This window comes from Callorhinchus milii, unplaced genomic scaffold (genome assembly GCF_018977255.1).
Source record: "Callorhinchus milii isolate IMCB2004 unplaced genomic scaffold, IMCB_Cmil_1.0 Scaffold105, whole genome shotgun sequence".
Taxonomy (NCBI): domain Eukaryota; kingdom Metazoa; phylum Chordata; class Chondrichthyes; order Chimaeriformes; family Callorhinchidae; genus Callorhinchus; species Callorhinchus milii.
Window position 1 is genome coordinate 138,382 of NW_024704846.1, and position 19,162 is coordinate 157,543.

The 19,162-nt window shown below is 55.4% G+C and overlaps 2 protein-coding genes across 9 annotated transcripts in view; one reads left to right on the forward strand and one right to left on the reverse strand.

Annotated features, from left to right (window-relative positions):
* LOC103190579 (misshapen-like kinase 1) overlaps positions 1-10,066 on the forward strand; it is a 51,564-nt gene extending 41,498 nt beyond the window's left edge. For 3 of the 7 annotated variants that reach the window (XM_042345812.1, XM_042345818.1, XM_042345815.1), the window contains 16 exons: positions 188-273; positions 735-877; positions 1,347-1,444; positions 2,008-2,031; positions 2,417-2,592; positions 3,134-3,260; positions 3,610-3,750; positions 3,903-4,011; positions 4,590-4,757; positions 5,420-5,563; positions 5,933-6,067; positions 6,741-6,841; positions 7,609-7,758; positions 8,363-8,522; positions 8,968-9,107; positions 9,828-10,066. In XM_042345812.1, the coding sequence (XP_042201746.1) occupies positions 188-273; positions 735-877; positions 1,347-1,444; positions 2,008-2,031; positions 2,417-2,592; positions 3,134-3,260; positions 3,610-3,750; positions 3,903-4,011; positions 4,590-4,757; positions 5,420-5,563; positions 5,933-6,067; positions 6,741-6,841; positions 7,609-7,758; positions 8,363-8,522; positions 8,968-9,107; positions 9,828-9,911 (1,986 nt within the window). In that variant the 3' untranslated portion in view covers positions 9,912-10,066. The remainder of the gene's footprint in view (positions 1-187; positions 274-734; positions 878-1,346; positions 1,445-2,007; positions 2,032-2,416; positions 2,593-3,133; positions 3,261-3,609; positions 3,751-3,902; positions 4,012-4,589; positions 4,758-5,419; positions 5,564-5,932; positions 6,068-6,740; positions 6,842-7,608; positions 7,759-8,362; positions 8,523-8,967; positions 9,108-9,827) is intronic. The other 4 variants (XM_042345813.1, XM_042345816.1, XM_042345814.1 and 1 more) reach the window with 3 other exon arrangements.
* Positions 10,067-13,802: 3,736 nt separating this feature from the next.
* LOC121851749 (very-long-chain 3-oxoacyl-CoA reductase-like) lies at positions 13,803-18,788 on the reverse strand (the record flags this gene model as incomplete). 2 transcript variants are annotated; one of them, XM_042345819.1, is given in 9 exon segments in its annotated part: positions 13,803-14,576; positions 15,235-15,381; positions 15,958-16,023; positions 16,585-16,666; positions 16,828-16,862; positions 17,507-17,551; positions 17,962-18,035; positions 18,492-18,602; positions 18,713-18,788. In XM_042345819.1, coding segments are annotated over 9 exon segments (765 nt in total), but the record flags the coding sequence as incomplete, so codon positions are not given.
* Between the last annotated feature and the right edge of the window lie 374 nt (positions 18,789-19,162).

Genomic DNA, 19,162 nt, shown 5'->3' on the forward strand with positions numbered 1-19,162 from the left:
AATGACGCCCTGTGAAAGCCGTACGTTCCAAAACGCTCCCGTCTCAGCCACGGCAGTTTCCTTCCAGGAGAGGGGGAAAGGCAAAGGGACATTGCTCCCCCTCCCGCTTCAAGAGTTGGTGTAAATCCCCCTTCTAGTTCCGACGGGGAATTGTCCTAAATCCTGCCTGAACCTCTTGTCATTACAGGTTCCTCAGAGAACAACATCCATAGCAACAGCACTGAACAGCACCAGCGCCCTGGGTATCCGACCAGGGCTAGCACCTCGGGCAAGGTAATAATCATCACCTGGTCTCTTTACCACCGCAGCCCACCCCATGAACATCGTGGAGTCCCTATAGTTCAGGGGTTAGAGCCCTCGCAAGCGGGAGGGACCCAGGTTCGATTCCCAGGCGAGTCAGGTTGGGTCGGGGGGGCCAAACCTTAGGCAAGTTTCCTTACTCCCCCCACGCGCGCGCACACATGCACGCCTCTTTACCAGCAGTAAGTAGGAACCCGCTTGTTAGTCGATTGACGGATTGCTTTCCAGAGTGTGATAATACCCCCCACCCCGCCCGCCCAAAATCCCACTGTTTTGCGGCTGTGAAACGCAACACACACAGTCACTACACTTGACCATGTGAGTTGTGAAGAGCTTTGAGACTCCTCGACGACGTGATAAGGCGCGGTGTCAAACGCAAGGATTATTATCATTATAATGAATCAATTATTAGTATTATTATAATAATAAGGTAGTGCCTTGTGTGCTTGGGTTTACAGCAACCCAGACCTGCGCAGGATCGAGCCCGGATGGGAACGGGCGGAGAGTCTGCCCCAAATCGGCCCAGGCCCCTATCACATCCACCAGACCGGCTCGATGGAACGCAACAGAATCGCAAGTATGTAGAAGGCCAATAACCACACGTGACATTGACGTGGAGCCTTTCACAGCCTTGGGAGGACGTTCCCAAGGCGCTGGACGGTCAGGGGTTTGGCCCCGAGCTGGGCGTTGGGATCAGGAGGGACTGTGGGGTGGGGTTCCAGAGGTTGGGGGCAGAGAGGCTGAAAGACTGGCTGTTGATGGTGGGGCTGGGCGAGGCGGGGGACGTAAAACAGGAAGGAGCCCACCGAGCGGAGGGAGCAGACACGTTGATAGCTGTCTTCAAGGCCCATCTCTTCGACCAACCGTGCCTTCGGTCACCTTCCTACCCCCTGCCCTCCACCACCTCCTGATCCCAACCCCCTGTTCAGCTCGGGTCCAAATCCCTGACTGTCCAGCCCAGCCCCTCGGGACTTCCTCCCGACGCTGTGAAAGGCATTGCTCGTGGCTGAATGAATTGAACCTCATGGTGTGTTTTGCGCCCACAGCTTCCTTCCAGCCCGAGGGATCACCCGTTCCCTCCCAGGAGACAAACCGAGGGAAACCAGAGGAGATCCGAACAACCTCTAGACCAAGCAGACCTGCAGTAAGTGACGCAAGTGTCCTCGCCAGCACACCAGCTGTTTATAATAATAATAATATTGACCCAGCGCCTTATCGCGTCTTTTGAGACGTCTCACAGGCTACACTGTAAAGCGTAGTGACTGTATATTTTGCGGGCGAAACGCGGCAGCCAATTGCGCCCAGCGACGTCCCCACACAAACAGTCGTGGATTGAGTGATTGCATTATTTTTTTTGGAGGGTTTATTAGCGACCCCCCCCCCCCCCAGGGAAAGCAATCCGCCAATCGACTAATAAGCGGGTTCCTGCTTGACTCCCCGTCTGCCTGTTTGTGAGGATGTTAAAGCAGTGTTAATAGAATACACCCACAGTCACTACATTTTACAGTATACCCCCTTGAAGCGCTTTGAGACGTCTCAACGACGTTACACAAAACGCAAGGATTAATATTATTATTATTCTGTTTCCCGGGCTGGTCCTGGGTTGCACGGACAGCCACATTGCCTTTGCATTCAGCTGAACTGTTTGCGTCGCCTTTCTGTATAACCTTCTGCCTTTTCCTTTCCCCTCTCGCATTGCAATCTCAGAGCTATAAGAGAGCGATAGGCGAGGTTAGTGGCTTTTACTTGTAAGCTGTGATGGTGGACGCATGTGTGCGCGTGTCTTTGTGTAAGTGTGTGTGTGTGTGCGCATGTCTGTGTGTGTACGTGTTTGGTGGGGGTGTAGAGGTTTCCATATGAGACGGGGTAACATGACGGGGCTGTGGGGAGGGTGCGTGGCTTGTAGATTTCACTTGTTTCCATTCAGAATATCGGTCACCTCCCTGCCCACCACCCCCTCCTGATGCCAACCCTCAGCTCGGGTCCAAACCCCTGACTGCCCAGCCCAGCGCCTTGGGACGTCCTCCCGACCCAATCAAAGGCGAGCGCTGTGTGTATGCGAGTGTGATGTTTTGCTGTGCTGGTGTCTCGAGAGTTGCCGCCGTTTTCCTCTCAGGACCTTTTGAACCCGGGGAAGGAACCTCGACCTGAGGAGCTGCCCAAACCGCCGGTCAAGGTGATGGACTACTCCTCGTCCAGCGAGGAGTCGGGCAGCAGCGATGAGGAGGACGAGGAAGGGGACAACGACCGTCAGGACGAGAATCTGTCCAGCTCCGACGGCTCGCGATCCGGGTGGGTTTCTCCAAGATGAGGTGGAGGGAGGGAGGGAGGGAGGGAGGGAGAGGAAGGAAGAGGGGGTGGAGAGAGGGAGGGGTGGGGGAGAGAGGAGGAGGTGGGGGAGAGAGTTTAGGGTGGGGAGGCTGTTGTCATTGACTAGGCAGGTCACCAGGGAAAGGAATCAAGTCCAGGACACTTGGATTCATACAACAACAACTTGCATTTGTACCTAATAATATAATAATAATCACCCCTTGCAATTGGTTGCCGCGTTTCGCCCACAAAACACACAGTCACTCCGCTTTGCAGTGTACCCTGTGAAGCGCTTTGAGGCGTCTTGAATGCATTATTATTATTATTACCACTGAAAACGCACAGTTTGAGACATTGAGAGTTTTTGTGAGGACCTCTGACTTGCCGAGGGCTTTGGGATCGAGGGGCTCTGGGACTCTGACCCAGCGTGAGGGGCACTACTCTGCGTAAAGGCAAGTTGTTGTCGATGACGTGGTCTCGCGAGGTGACGTGCAGTCGGGTGAACTTGCTCTCGTTCTTTCAGACCAAATCAGAGCAAAGACGGAGACACCGACAGCATCAACACCATGGTGGTTCACGAAGGTGAGGACTCTCCAGAGGCGGAAACGACCGGAAGCTCGTACGACGATGGCACTATGATCGTCCAGAGGGTACGTGCCTTTTGGCCCACAGACACACACGCACACATACGAAAAACAACGCGCACACAGTCACTACACTTTACGGTGTGTGTACCCCGCGAAGCACTTCGAGCTGGCCGTACGGAATGCAAGGCTTGTTATTATTAGTCGACTATTTTTTGTGTAATTTGGTGTAAAATTCGCGTCGGAAACTTTTGTTGGATGAGGTGTAGAGACTTGGTTCTGGTAGAGACTTGGTGCAGAAACCATTTATTGCTCTCTCTTTCTCCCTCCCTCTCTCTTTCCCTCCATCTCCCCCCCCCCACCTCTCTATCTTCCCCCTCTCTCGCTCTCTCTTCCTCTCGCTCCCCCTCTCCAGACGCCAGAGGAGAAGCGAGGGCTCCACCACCCGGAGAGTAACGGCTTTGCCAGCCACGTGAACCTGCCCGACCTGGTGCGACAGAACCATTCCCCCACCGACCACAAAGGCTCCAACTCGCAGCTGGACAACGGCAGCGAGGTAAGCCCTGGGCACAAACCAGCCGACCAACCCACCCAGCCACAAAATACAGTCACTACACTTTACAGTATGTTCTGCGAAGTTGAGACGTCTCAACGACGTGACATCAAATGTACGTGTTATTTATTTACTATTACTATTGTTCTTCGCAGTTTCAGTCCCGAGGTCTTGTGAAGTCACCTGGTAAATCCTCCTTCACCACCTTCGTGGACCTGGGCATGTACCAGATGGGTGCTTCGGGCGAGACCTTGCAAATCAGCGGTGAGTACCGAGGCACGAGAGAGAGAGAGTCCAGCCTTTGCCCCACGAGGTGGCGAGCAGGAGGCCTGGGCACAGCATCGCATTGTGACGTTTTACCCAGCCCCTGCCTTTCTCGTCGGGAGGACGTCCCGAGGCGCTGGGCTGAACGGTCAGGGATTTGGACCCGAGCTGAACAGGGGGGGGGGTTGGGATCAGGAGGGGACGGAGGGCAGGGGGTAGGAGGGTGGGGGTAGGAGGGTGACCGAAGGTACGTTTGGTCGAAGTGGAGGCTCTTGAGACGGGCCTTGAAGGAGGCGAGGGAGGGAGGGGGCGAGCGAGGCGGAGGGACTGTGGGATGGAGTTCCCGAGGGCAGAGAGGCTGAAGGCCTGACTGTTGATGGTGAGGCCTCGCCTTCTCTCTTGCCTCTTTCCAGCCCCGTCTCTTGACCTTCCTATTCGACCGCGCCTTCTGCCACACGCGCGCGCACACATACCCCCAGGGTGCTCGCCGTGCGAGTGTAACCTTGTCGTTGTTGTTGCTGTATCGGCTTGAAGCCGGAGCTATAAAGGGCTGCTTGTGTTCCCCTCCTCCCGGCCAGGCTTGAGTCTCAACGATGTGAGCCGGCTGAGCCAGCTCAAGTACGACGACAGGAAGGGCTCGGTGGTCAACGTGAACCCGACCAACACCAGGCCACACAGCGACACACCCGAGATCCGCAAGTACAAGAAGCGATTCAACTCCGAGATACTCTGCGCCGCTCTGTGGGGTAAGAGGCAACGAGGTTCCCTCTCGCTCGCTCGCTCTCCCGCCCGCTCTCGTTCAAAAGTGCTTGACGGGATACACCGTAAAGTGTCTTTTGTGGGCGAAACATTAGAACATACAGCACACAAACAGGCCGTTCGGCCCAACAGGTCTATGCCGGTGTTTATGCTCCATGGGAGCCTCCTCCTGCCATTCATCAACTTAGCCTTCAAGCAGAACCTTCTATTCCTTTCTCCCTCGTGCACCTCACCAGCTTCCCCTTAAATACATCTATGCTATTTGCCTCAACTCCTTGTGGCAGCAGCTTCCACGTTCCCACCACCCTCTGTGTGAAGCCATTTCTTCTAACTTCTCTATTCGATCTGTTCGTGACTATTTTATATTGATGGGGCCCCTGGTTTCGGTGGACACATCTTCCCTAAGTCGACCCTATCCAAACCTTTCATCCTTTTAAAGACCTCTCTCGGGTCACCCCTTTACCCTCCTCTTTTCAAGAGAAAAGAGTCCAAGCGTGTTCAGCCTTTCCTGATAGAAGCACGGCCGCCAATTGCACACAGCGACATCCTCACAAACTATCATGGATTGAGTAACCACATTCCCATCACCACCACTGGAGCTCTCTACTCTAACCCCATTCCCTGCTCTCTCTCTCTCTCTCCCCCTGAGGTGTGAACTTGCTGGTGGGTACTGAGAATGGCCTGATGTTGCTGGACAGGAGCGGGCAGGGCAAGGTCTACAGCCTCATCAGCCGACGCCGATTCCAACAGATGGACGTCCTCGAAGGGTTGAACCTCCTCATCACCATATCAGGTGGGCGACTGGGAGAGGGTCCAGGAGGACACACCCAATTGGTCGGTTATCGTACACAGACCATAATAATAATAGTAATAATAATAATCCCGGCGTTTGACCCGGCGCCTCATCGCGTCTTCGGGGCATCTCAAAGCGCTTCGCGGGACACACTGTAAAGTGTAGTGACTGTGTGTTTTACGGGCAAAACGCGGCAGCCGATCGCGCCCAGCGACGTCCCCACAAACAGCCGTGGGTTGAGTGACCAAATTAGTTTTTGAAGGGATTATTGTGTAGAGTGTGCGTGTGTTGTGTGTGTTGTGCGCGTGTGCGTGCGTGTGTGTGTACATGTGCCTTACTGTGACTGCTCTCCCCTCTCCTTGCACTCAGGAAAGAGAAATAAGTTACGTGTCTATTACTTGTCTTGGTTGCGGAACAAGATATTGCACAATGACCCTGAGGTGGAGAAGAAGCAGGGATGGACTACAGTGGGGGACATGGAGGGCTGTGTGCACTACAAAGTGGGTAAGTACAGCCTCGACTGACTGGTGTATAATAATAATCCCATCTACAGTTTGGGACTTCATTTTTTTTGCCCAACCTGGTGTCTGACTGACACACACGGAAACCCGTCACCGATGCTTAAGAGTCTCCAAACCCAACTGAAAATTCCTGGCTTCCCGCCCCGACACATGGAAATCCCAGCGAGAGATTATCGGAATGGAAAGCTCTCTCTCTCTCTCTCTCTCTCTCTCTTTCCCTGGACGGACGCCCCCTGCTCACCTAATTCCGGAGAGTATTAGGCGCAGGTTGGCTTCGGGGGGAGCCCAGAGTGTGCGTTGGGGGTAACAGCTGGAGTCTAACCAGCTAAACCCACACACAGCTTAGCCAGCGAGAGAGAGCACTGTCTGGCCAAGCTTTCCCGCTGCTTGTCCAGCTAGGACCCCCTCCCCGCTAGTTAGTGAGTGAGTGAGTGAGTCCATGCGTGCGTGCGTGAGTGAGTGCGTGCGTGCAGGGCTAACAGGATCTGAGGAGGAGGAGGATTCCCTGCCCCCAGTGACTGGTCGGCCCTTCCAGGTCCTGTGCGACACGTGCGAGCGACTGCCAGGAATGGTGGAAGGCAAACCGGATGGACCTCGGTCTCCTTTGGCCCGGCAAGTTCACACGATCCTCACATTGTTCCTCTTTCTCCTTCCAGTCAAGTACGAACGGATTAAGTTTCTAGTGATTGCTCTGAAGAACTCTGTAGAAGTTTACGCCTGGGCACCGAAGCCTTACCACAAGTTCATGGCTTTCAAGGTACAGAGGGCATCACCCTGCCTGGTGGTGGGGTGGCTACGGAGGGTTTATATCTATGTGCCATCCAGTCGCTGTCTGCTGATTTCCCCCCGGCTCCACGTCGCGCTCCGCCACTGTCAAGCGCTCTGGGGCGCTACCCTGCACGAGGGGACGCTGTGTAAAGACGCTGTGTCGTCGTTGCTTTCGCTGCATTTGCCACATTTGTAAATAACCTTTACGGTTTAGTCTTTCACTTCAGGCCTCGCTAACCCTCCCTCCGCTGCGTCCTTCAAGGCACATCTCAAGACCCTGCTCTTCGACCAGCCGCGCCTTCGGTCACCCCCCCCCACCGCCTGCCCCCGCCCTCCACCCCCTCCTGATCCCAACCCCCAGCTCGGGTCCAAACCCCTGACTGTCCAGCGCCTTGGGATGTCCTCCTGACGCTGCGAAAGGCTCCGTGTTGTGGTGGATGTCTCAAAGCGCTTCACAGGATTTTTACTGTAACGCGCAGTGACTCGTTTTCTGTAAGTCCACGGACACGGGGCTCAGGAATATTCTTAATCATCTCAGAAGTGCGATTAATAATAATAACAATGATAATAATCCTGCCATCTGATAACATCGCCTTCTCACGTCTTCGAGCGGTCTCGAGGCGCTTCACACTGTAAAGTGTAGTGACTGGCGTGTATTTTTTTGCCGTGGCAGGCAATGCACATCCGCCGAGTGCGGTTGAGTGCTGTCTCTCCTCACGGTTCGTTCTCTCTCTCTCTCTCTCTCTCTCTCTCTAGTCTTTCTCAGATCTGCCTCACAGGCCAACACTCGTCGACCTGACGGTGGAAGAGGGCCAAAGGTTAAAGGTGATATACGGCTCGAGCGCTGGCTTCCACGCGGTCGACGTGGATTCCGGGAACCCGTACGACATATACATCCCAGTGCACGTAAGTGTTAGCGAGTTTCCCAGGCCCGTAGCGGAGGCCCGCGGCTCGCAGCAGGTATCGCCCTCGCAAACGAGCGAGAGGACCCGGGTTCGAGTCCCGGGCCGGCCGGAACACTTCCTGTGTTTACTCGGCAGTCGGTAGGAACCCGGTCGCTAGTCGATTGGCGGATCGCTTTTCCGTGTGGGGTGATAAAATCCCTTCGAACAAAAATAATAATAATAATAATAACTCGGTCGCTCCCAACCAGCGGCTGCTTGTGGGGCGACGTCGCTGGGCGCAGTTGGCTGCCGCGTTTCGCCCACAAAACACACGCACAGTCCCTCCGCTTTACAGTGTTGACTGTACCCGCGAAGCGCTTTGAGACGCCTCGACGAGGCGAAGGAAGGGCGGAGGCAGCTCACGCCAACACTTCTGCCAGGGAAAAAAAAACACGTCAGCGCCTCCTCCGAATTCGCCCCGCGCCCCCCTTTGGGACGTCTCGACGACGTGACAAGGCTCGGTGTCCAGGGCCAGGGTTATTATTATGAATCATTAATTATTATTATGAATTGTTTATTATTATTATTATTGTCGTCCTCCTCCGCCGCCCCACGTTGTACTGTAGATCCAGAACCACATTGTGCCTCACGCCATTGTGATCCTCCCCAACACGGCGGGGATGGAGATGCTCCTGTGCTACGAGGACGAAGGTGTGTACGTCAACACTTACGGACGCATCACCAAGGACGTCGTCCTGCAGTGGGGAGAGATGCCAACTTCCGTGGGTAGGTCCTGGCCACCTCCCTCCCCCCCTCTCTATCTCTCCGACCTCTCTCTCTCTCTCTCTCCGACCTCCTCGCTCCCCACTCACGCCACCCGCTGCCTCCGCTCGACAGGTTTCAGCCTCCTGCTCGTTTCTCGCCCCCCACCCCCCCCACCCCCACCCCGCTCTACCATCGGCGGCTGCGCTTTCAGCCACTGCGCCCTGAAACTCTGTTGCTTTCTCCCCCAATTCCTCCCCCTCTCCCTCCCTCCTTTCCTCCCTCCCCACTTACAAATCCCCCTTAAAGATCTTTTCAATTGTGCTTACGGTCACCTCCCCCCTCACTTCCTCCCTCCGCCACTGTCGAGCACTCCGGGACGCTGCGTGGGTGGGGTGCGGTTTAAGCACAAGTTGTCGTTGCTGTCGAGTAACTCTTTTAAGTCTTGCCCCCCCACCCTCCCTCGCAGCGTACATCTGCTCGAACCAGATCATGGGTTGGGGAGAGAAAGCAATCGAGATCCGATCCGTGGAAACTGGTCACCTCGACGGTGTCTTCATGCACAAGCGAGCGCAGCGGCTAAAGTTCCTGTGTGAGAGGAACGATAAGGTAACTCTCGCCAGGGTGGATTCCTGTCCGCAAGCCTAGGAACAGGAGGAGGCCATTCAGCCCCTCGAGCCTGTTCCGCCATTCTATTCGATCGTGGTTGATCTGTGCCTCGACTCCAATGACCCCGCCTTTGCCCCGTTATCCCTTGATTGGAGACCCTGTAGCTCGGGGGTTAGACCCCTCGCCTAGCAAGCCAGGGGACCCGGGTTCGATTCCCGGGCGGATCAAGTCGGGGCGAAATGTTGGGTACCCAAGTTTCCTTACAACGCGCGCGCACACACACACACACACACACACACACGCCTCTGCTTACCCAGCAGTAAGTAGGTTGTGAGTCAATTGGGGGGATCACTTACCGGGGATAATAATCCCTCCCAAAAATAAGTAAATAATGCGGTCACTTCAACCCACGGCTGTTCGTGGGGGACGTCGCCGGGCGCGATCGGCCGCCGCGTTTCGCCCACAAAGCACACAGCCACCACACTCGACAGCAGCGTGTCCCGTGAAGCGCCTTGAGACGTCTCGAAGACGTGATCAGGCGCCGCCGGGTCGCACCCCGGGGGTTGTTATTGTTATATTATGTACTTAACAAAGGATGAAAGAAATAATAATGAAATGATAATAATGTATTATTATAACAAACGAATTAACGTATTCACTCACCTGAATCCTTCTCTTCCCCCCCCCCCCCCCCACCCTCTCCCCCTTCCCCACACGCAGGTATTTTTCGCTTCAGTTCGGTCGGGAGGAAGCAGCCAAGTTTACTTCATGACGTTAAATAGAAACACAATCATGAACTGGTAATTAATAAAAAAAAAATTCATTAAAACTAAACCAAGGCACAGGAGGGCTGGGTTTTGTGTAAATAACGAGCTATTTGTTGACAGGCTGTCTTAAAATGCCTTCTCTGGAAGATGTGGTGAATTTAGTGCCTGAAACACACCTATTTCCCCCCCCCCTCCCCCCCCCCCCCCCCCCCCCCCGAAGAAGCTTTCCCACTTTTTTTCCCCTTCGCAATTAAACTTATTATTATTATTGTTGTTATTATTATTAATAATTAATTTTTTTGTGTGTTTTGTTATGAGGAAGGAGCGTATCTCACCCCTACCTACCACCCCGCCCTCCCCCGCTCTTCCACCCCAACCCCACCCCACCCCCGGCTTCCCACCCCCCCCCCCGCGCCCCGTTCTCTATTGCACTTGCTAGATCTCGTCCCAGATGTTCTTACGATCGTGGCTGATTAACTCTTATTACTGTGGCGGCGGCGGTGGGCGAGCAGTGAATTTGGTTAAGGAGCAAACAAGAGGGAGCGGTGGGAAAGGGAGTTAAGGGGTCAGACACATTGATCTCTCTGTCTCTCACACACTCTCTCTCTCCCCTTTCACTCGCGCACACTCTTTTTCTCCCACTCTCTCTCACCCTCACACTCTCACTCCCTCTCACACTCACTCTCTCTCTCTCTCTCTCTCTCTCTCTCTCTCTCACTTACTCTCTCTTTCTCTCCTTCACACTCTCTCCATCTCGTAAGCATCTTAACAGGGAGCCAGGCTTCTGCACTGACACACTCGGAAACCCATCACCGTGCTTAAAAAGTGTCTCGAAACCAGACCGAGATTTCCACCAAAACCCGGTATCAGGATTATTATGCGATGGGACAAACATCTAGCCTTGGCGTAGAAAATAATATTCCTTTTCCCAGTCGATTTCCCCCCATGGAGATTTCCAACCAAACTGAAACCCGTGACAATCATTCCCCCCCCACCCACCACCACCCCCTTTCCTCTTCCCCTTCCCTCCCCCGACCCCCTCCCCTCAATAAAAAAAAAAGCAGGGTTGTATCTTAAAGGCTGCAGTGTTTGTGGAACAAAAAATCGCATGGTATAGACTTTATACATCAATCTGCCGATCTCGACTTTCCTGTTTCAGTCTCTCTTTGATGTCTGTCTGTCTCTCTCTCTCTCTCTCTCTCTGTCTGTCTGTCTGTCTGTCTGTCTCTCTCTCTCTCTCTCTCGGTCTCTCTGTCTGGAGATGGACTGGTGTTTGGATTTGTGGACAAAGTCATCACAAAATTCCCTCTTTTTTTTTGTCTTCTCCCCCCCCCCCCCCCCCCCCTCCCCACCACACCCCCCCACCCAAGATGAATCACTGCCTTGCAAGCCACAAGAGCGAGAGGACCCGGGTTCGATTCCCGGGCGGGTCGGGTCGGGGCAAAACCTTCGGGAAGTTTCCTTACTCCCCACTCGCGCGCACGCGCGCGCCTCTGTTTGCCGGCAGTAAGTCGGAACCCGCTCGTTCGTCGATGGGCGGATGGGCTTTCCGGGCGGGAGTAATAATCCCTTCCAACAATAATAATAGTAATAATGCGGTCACTCAGCCCACGACGGTTCGTGGGGACGTCGCTGGGCGCGAGTGGCTGCCAGGTTTGGCCCCCAAAAACGCACAGTATGTTCTGTACAGACGCGATAAGGCGCTGTATCAAATCGATGGATTATTATTATTAAAAAGCTTGCGTTGCTCTTGAGGAGAGGCAGAGGTCTGCGAGTGATGGGGTTCTCCTTTTACCCCCCAACCTACCCTACTCCCTCCCTCCCTCTCTTTCCTCCCACCCCCCCCCCCCCCCGCCCCCCATCACCAGTCCATTCCCAGCGGGAAACTCTTCTGCAATCGCCGGTGGCATATTAAAGCTGTAAATGTAACTTACCTACCTTATGAGGGATTTTTAACTCTGCTTTTTTTGTAAGGAAAACGAGAATGAGCCAAGTCCCCCTTTCTGCTACTTAATCGATAAAAGCCTTACACCACACACACACGCGCGCGCACACACACACACAGACCCGCACAAAAACGCGTGCCTCTTTATCGCTCGTTCCCAGGCCAGCGCCCGGCCACCCTGTGAGCGGAACCGCATAAGAACTGCGCGCTTCTGGAGTCTCCCCTGTAGGTCAGGGGGGGTTAGACCCCCCCCCCCCTTCGCCTCGCAAGCCAGAGGGACCCGGGTTCGATTCCCGGGCGGGTCGGGTCAGGTCGGGGCAAAACCTTAGGCAAGTTTCCTTACTCCCCAAACACACACACACACACCCCTCTGTTTACCGGCAGTCAGGAGGAACCCACTCGTTTGTCGATTGGCGGATGGCTTTCCCCGGGTGGGGGGGTGGGTGGGGTGGGGTGGGGGACGGCGGCGGCGGTGATAATCCCTTCAAAGCAAAATAATAATTTGGCGGCTCAACCCACGACCGTTTGGGTGGGAACGTTCGCCGGGCGCAGTCGGCTGCCCGCAAAGCACACCCCACCTCACCACGGAGCGCTTCGAGACGTCTGAAGGACGTGACGAGGGCGGTGTATTCCGATGCCAGGCGTATTAATTATTATTATTATTATTATTATTATAACTGTTCCGCCATCTGTTGCCGTCGGCCCTGTAACATGACCAGTAATTGGCAGCCCCGGAGAGTTAAGAATCCCATGTAAGACGCCTCGTCTTAAATTGAATGAATGTAGCTTTTGACATTGACATAATTTATGTTCGGAAATGTTTTTTTTTGTTATGATGATGATGACGGAAAAAAATAAATACCGCCCTGTGCGGCGTTGTGGGGAATCTGCTGCGTCCGTCCCTCTCTCCCTCCCCCTCTCTTTCTCTCTCTCTCTCCCTCCCTCCCTCCTTTCTCACTCTCTCTCTCCCTCCCTCCCTCCTTCCTTTCTCTCTCATCTTCCCCCTCTCTTTCTCGCTCCCTCTCCCTCCCACCTCCTTCCGTCTCTCCCTCCCTCCGAGACCCTCACTCTCTCCCTCCTTTACTTTCCCTCCCTCACTCTCCTTCACTCTCCCTCCCTCCCTCCCTCCCTCTCTCCCCCTCTCTCTCTCCCTCCCTCTCTCCGTCGGATCAAGCCACCAGGACAACACGTTGAAGCGACTCGGATCAGTGTTAAACTTCTTGTTAGACCCTCGTTTAAAGACCTTCCTTCAACCAACCGCGCCTTCAGCCACCTTCCTCCCCCTCGCCCCCCCACCGCCACCACTGCCCCCCCACCCTCTCCTGACCCCAACCCCCAGCTCGGGTCAGAGACCCCCCGATTGTCCACCCCCCCCCCCCCCCCGACGTCTATCCCAAGTGATACAAGTGTCATGTGTTGTTGTAGTTGAACCAAAATCTTCTGAATGTGTGTGTGTCTGTGCTTGTCTGTCTGTCTGTCTGTCTGTGTGTGTGTGTCTGTGTGTCTGTCTGTGTGCCTGTCTGTGTGTGTGTGTCTGTGTGTGTGTGTGTCTGTGTGCCCATCTGTGTGTGTGTTTGCCCGTCTGTGTATGTGTGTGAATGTCTGTGTTTGTCTGCGTGTGTTTGTCTGCGTGTGTTTGTGTCTGTATGTGTGTGTTGTCTGTCTGTCTGTGTGTGCCCATCCGTGTGTGTGTTTGCCCGTCTGTCTGTGTGTGTGTGTGAATGTTTGTGTTTGTCTGCGTGTGTGTGCCTTGCGTGTGTGTGTCTGTCTGTCTGTCTGTCTGTGTGTGTGTCTGTCTGTCTGTCTGTGTGTGTGTGTGTGTGCGTGTGTACCAGGCTCACGGTTGAGCTTCAAGGATACCCCATTTACATTCCCTACCCCACCACCCCACTTATCTCCACCCCCCACCCCTCCCAGGAGAATATTTTGTTTGCAGGAGGTGCGAGGTCGAGGCGATGCTGAGTGGAGGAAATGAGGCAAATCTACACTGAACACGGCATCCGAACAGCCCATTTATTCTACAATCAGAAGGCGGAAATACCGCAGATGGCGGAAATCTGGAATAATAACCGATGTGGCTTCCGGACACTCAGCAGGTCAGGCTACGGAGAGGAGAAGGAGTTCACGTTGGAGGGCAATGAACTGGGGGGTGTGGGAAGGGGGCAGTTGAGAAGGACATTTTGCTATCGATTTTATTTTTCGTTCGTACGTCAGTTGGGCTTTGGCTGTGGGGTTAACAGGAGCCGAGGGGGAGGATTCCCTGACCCCCAGTGACTGGTCGGCCCTTCCAGGTCCTGCGCATGAGCCGGGGCCGGGCTGCCATCAGCGGTGACTGCCCTGGGACGCTGCGGCCCCTCCCGGCTCAGGAATCGGGGGCTAGAGACCGTCGTTCCGTTGCCAGCTCCGAGGAGACCCCCCCCGAGATGCATCTCGAGACCCAGAGGCCGTGTGAACGGTTACGGAAAGCCGGGAGGAAAGGCTGAGCGAACGTGGGGAGCTGTGGTTAACGTCCGAAGTGGTTGAAATCAGTGTTGGGGGGGTGGGGGGGTGGGATGGGGGTGTTGTAAGGCCTCCAGGAGATAGATGAGATGCCGTTAAGAGTTGCCCGAGGACAGCCCCGCCGACCCTTTACTCCAGCTTCCTCCGCCGCGCCGCTTCTATGCGACGCTCCTCCTGCTCCTTGCGTTTCGCAATGGCTTCCACGCTGAGCGCGCTGAGGCGGAACCACTCCGGGGCGAGCCACTCGATGGCCAGATGCTGCAACAAGGAACACAGGCGCCGTCTCTAACCCCGCTCCACTGCCTCTCGGGCAGAGGATTCACCGCAGCGGCGGCGGCTTTAATTCGCCCGCAAGACTTTAGTCGGCCACGGCAGCCTTCGGTCCACAAAACGCCCGGCCACTACGCTTTGGGGCGTCCGTCCTGCGAAGCGCTTTCGAGACGTCTCGGAAGAGGCGATCGGTCAGCATTACTATTTATTGATCGAGAGCGAGTCCCCGTAGCGTAGTTGGTCAGACCCCCCCCCCCCTCGCCTCGCAAGCGAGAGGACCCGGGCGGGTCAGGTTGGGGCGAAACCTTGGGCAGGTTTCCTTACTCTCCGTCTCGCTCTCCGCCCCCCACCACCCCACATACACACACCTCTGCTTACTCAGCAACAAGTAGGAACCCAGCTGTCAGTCGGCTAGCGGATCGCTTCCCGGGGCTAATGATCCCTCCAAACAAAATAATAATACGGTCACTCAATCCACGACTCTCTTCCTCCAATCTCTCTGTCTCGGCTCCTGCGACCCCTGCAAGCCAAAGCCATGACTTAACGGGTGGTGGAGGGCGTTTGGGTGGTGGGTGGCGGTGGTTCCCAGCTGGACCGAGGCTTCGAGACGTCTCGATGGAGCGCGGCGTCGAACGCAAGTGCTTACCTGTAAGGTGTGGACGAGGCAGCCGTTGGTCCTGGCTTGCAGACCCACCGTGTTGAGGGCTTCTCGGGCATATTGGTCGGGCGATTTGACGAACACCCCCAAGTCCTTGTAGTTCATCTTGGTGGCCACAAACAGCGGCATGACACACTGCGAGACAGGGCGAACCCGGTTGAAAGAGCGAGCGACTTGAGCCGGGAGAAGCGCGAGAGCGAGGACATTTAACTTATCGCCCATTCCAAGAATCCTCCCAACCGTGACGTGGAAATCCGCAGGGAGAGAGCGTCGGAACGGTACGTTCTCTCTCTCTCTCTCTCTCTCTCTCTTCCTGGAGGGACGCCCGCCTGCTCACCTAATTCCGGAGAGGATTAGGCGCAGGTTGGCTGGCGAGAGCCGAGGCTTTGGGGCGGGGGTTAGGGGGGCGGTGGGGGGCCCCAGGGTGTGTGTTGGGGGATAACAGCTGGAGTCTAACCAGCTAAACCCACACATAATTTGGCCAGAGAGAGAGAGAGAGAGAGCGCGCTGTCTGGCCAAGCTTTCCCGCTAGTTAGTTAGTCAGTGCTTTGGCTGAGGGGGAGGATTCCCCGCCTGGATGGCTATCCCGTTGCTTGTGTGCATGCCGGGGGGGGGGGGAGAAAAAAGGGGAAAGAAAGGGGAGGCACTTGACTTGATTTCTCCCCCACTTCCCCCTTATCGTGGCAGGTTCACAGAAACCTCCCTCCTCACCTGCACGATAATCCCCTTCGTCTTGTACTCTGTGTTCAGAGCTCGAGAGAAGAAATCGATGAAGACCTGGGGTGCGAAGAGGAGATAGTGGGGGTAACAACAGCTCGCACCCCTCGCGCAGGGTAGAGTCCCGGAGCGCTTGACAGTGGCGGAGAGCGATGCCGGGCTGGGGGGTGGGGGAGACAGAGAGAGGGGGGAGATGACCGTAAGCCACGGTCGAAGACCTGAAGGTGGGGGAGGAAGGAGTGGGCGAGGCAGAGAGATTGGAGGAAGAGAGCGACAAGATTGTCGGGGCGGGGGGCAGTGGCTGAAAAGCACGGCCGCCCACGATGGAGCGGAGGGGGCGAGGGGCGAGCAGGAGGCCGGAGCCGGTCGAGCGGAGGCAGCGGGTAGCGGGTTGGGGGGTAAGCGAGCGGGTGGGAGAGGCGGGTAGGGAGGTGCCAGGGCGGGAAGGGATTTGAAGACGAGTTGAGAGGAGCTTGAAATCCATCCGTTCGGTGATAGGGAACCAGTGGGGCCTGGGGAGGGCTGGGGGTGATGGGTGGGGGGGGAACGGGGTTTAGTGGGGGTGAGGGGGAACCAGTGGTGCCTCGTGAGGACCGAAGAAGAGGGTCTTGAGATGCCCACCTTGGTGGCGGAGTACATGGTGAACATGGGATGGGGGTGGGTTCCTGCTTCTGACGACACATTGATGATGATTCCCTTTTTCCTGGGTCAACAAAGAAGAACTTTACATAAAAGTCAGATTAACCCCCACTCCCCTACCCTCTCTCTCTCTCTCGCCCCCCCCCCTCCCCATCGTGTCACTGCTGGGGCTCGCTCCCCTCACCCCACCGTAACCCGATACGTTCTAGGAGATCGATCACTTACCTTTCAACCATCTGTGGAAGGATTATCCCAGTCATCTATCAGAAAAAAATCAGGTACAAGGGACATATTGAAGATCCTTAATAGTAATAATAATTCGTAACCAGCCTTGCATTCGATCTAGCGCCTCATCACGTCTTCGAGACTTCTCAAAGCGCTTCTCGGGATACACAGTAAAGTGTAGTGACCCTATATTTTGTGAGCAGCCAATTGCGCAGTGTCCCACAAACAGCCGTGGATTTGAGTGACCAAATTATTATTATTTTTTGAGGGATTATTACCCCCGGAAAAGCAATACGACAATAGGCTAACAAGCGGGTTCCTACTTGCCGCTGCGTAATCAGAGGCGCGTGTGTGTGTGTGTGTGGAGTAAGGTTTCGCCCTAACCTGACCCGCCCGGGAATCGAACCCGGGTCCTCTGGCTTGTGAGGCGAGGGGTCTAACCCCTGAGCTACAGGGGCTGTGGGGTGGGGGGAGGGGTCTAACCCCTGAGCTACAGGGGCTGTGGGGTGCGAGGCGAGGGGTCTAACCCCTGAGCTACAGGGCTGAGCTGCAGGGGGTGGGGTGCGAGGCGAGGGGTCTAACCCCTGAGCTACAGGGGCTGTGGGGTGCGAGGCGAGGGGTCTAACCCCTGAGCTGCGTGGAATCTAAACTTGAAAAAAGGTGAAGTGACTGTGCTCACCATCGGGCCCGAGAGAACATTGCAATTGACGATGTCCGCGATTGCCTGAAAAACAAGAATCCGGCAAAAAAACGCTGAATTATCTTCTCGACATTCGGGGGAAAATATTCAGAGAGTTATCGAGGAAAAAAGCTTGGGACACATTCTCTGTATGACAACAAAATAATAATACTAATAATAATAATAATATTATTATCCACTGTCTCTCCATTTCCCCCAGAGGATAGAGTTCAAAATCCTTGTCCTCAAAGCCCCTCCGAGGCTTCGACCCTCCCTACCGCTGCTGACCCCTTGTCAACCCGTCCGCTCCCCGGAAACGGTCGTGGGTTGAGTGGCCGCATTATTATTATTATTATTATTATTATGTATTTCGCTGCTCATCTTTTTTGCTCGTACCTTTGACAGCCTGACCCCCCCCCCACCCACCCCCCAGTGACTGGAAGGATTGAGGTTACCTGCTGCGGCTCCGTGACATCGAGGAAATAGGACGGGATATCAGCCGGCTGGTACGTCTTTCCCACGTTGTTTACTGCCGAAGGTAAATTTCTTGGTGGATTAGCACGAAGACACCTCTGTACGACTGTCTATAGACATTAACAGCGACACCGCTGGAGAATAACGACGCCGATCCTTGCCATTTCCGACCCGGCGCCTCCTCGCGTCTTCGAGGCGCCTCAAAGCGCTTCACGGGATACGCCGTGACTGTGCGTTCGGTGGGCGAAAGGCCGCCCCCCCCCCACCACCCCCCGAAAAAAAAAAGTAATAATAATAATTCAGTCGCTCGAACCGCGCCGGTTTGCGGGGACGTCGCCGCCGCGTTTCGCCCGCAAGAGAAACAGTCGCCGCGCTCCGCGGTGCAGCCCCGTGAAGCGCTTTGGGGCGTCTCGGAGACGGGATGAGGCGCCGGATAGGAACGCCGGGATTGTTATTACTCTTATTACTATTGTCGTTAATGTCAATTCAATTCATCCGGTGCGACACGCACCCAAAATGCCGATTTCCAGGCCGCCCAAGGACTGCGCGATGGGTCCGTATATGGACGGTCCTTTCGTGAAGTCGGCCTGGATTATCTTCACCGACCTCCCGTGCTCCTTCTCTGCCGTGAAACAAGACAACAACAACCTGTGGTTATACAGCGCCCGTCTCGAGGGGGAGGGGGTGGGGGTTAGTGACCCGGAGTCCGACCTCGAAACCCTCTCCACTCACCGATCTCTGCAGCTGTGTCTTTCAGTCTCTCCCACGAGCGGCTAATCAATACCACGTTCAACCCTTGTCTGGCCAACTGCCGATCGATAGCAAACACAAGAGGAGATTAGGCTGAGTTTCTTATCTGCTGCCCCCCTCCACCAACCCCCCCCCCCACCCCCCAGCCCTCCCCACCAATTCCCCCGTACCCACCACCACCCCTCGCCCACCCGCCTCCGTGATCTCACCTCTCCCTCCGCCCCTCTCAACTCCCCACCCACCCACCCACCCACCCATTAATTCTTATTGATAACGGTTTCCCCCGCAAGACACACAGTCGCTACGCTTTGCCGCGGAGTCTGAGAAGCCCTTCGAGGCGTCTCATAAAGCGCTTCGAGTTCCGGAGAATCATACGGTCGAGCGAAGTGGCTCTGTGTTTTGCGCTACGGAAACAGGTGTGTGAGTGGGTGT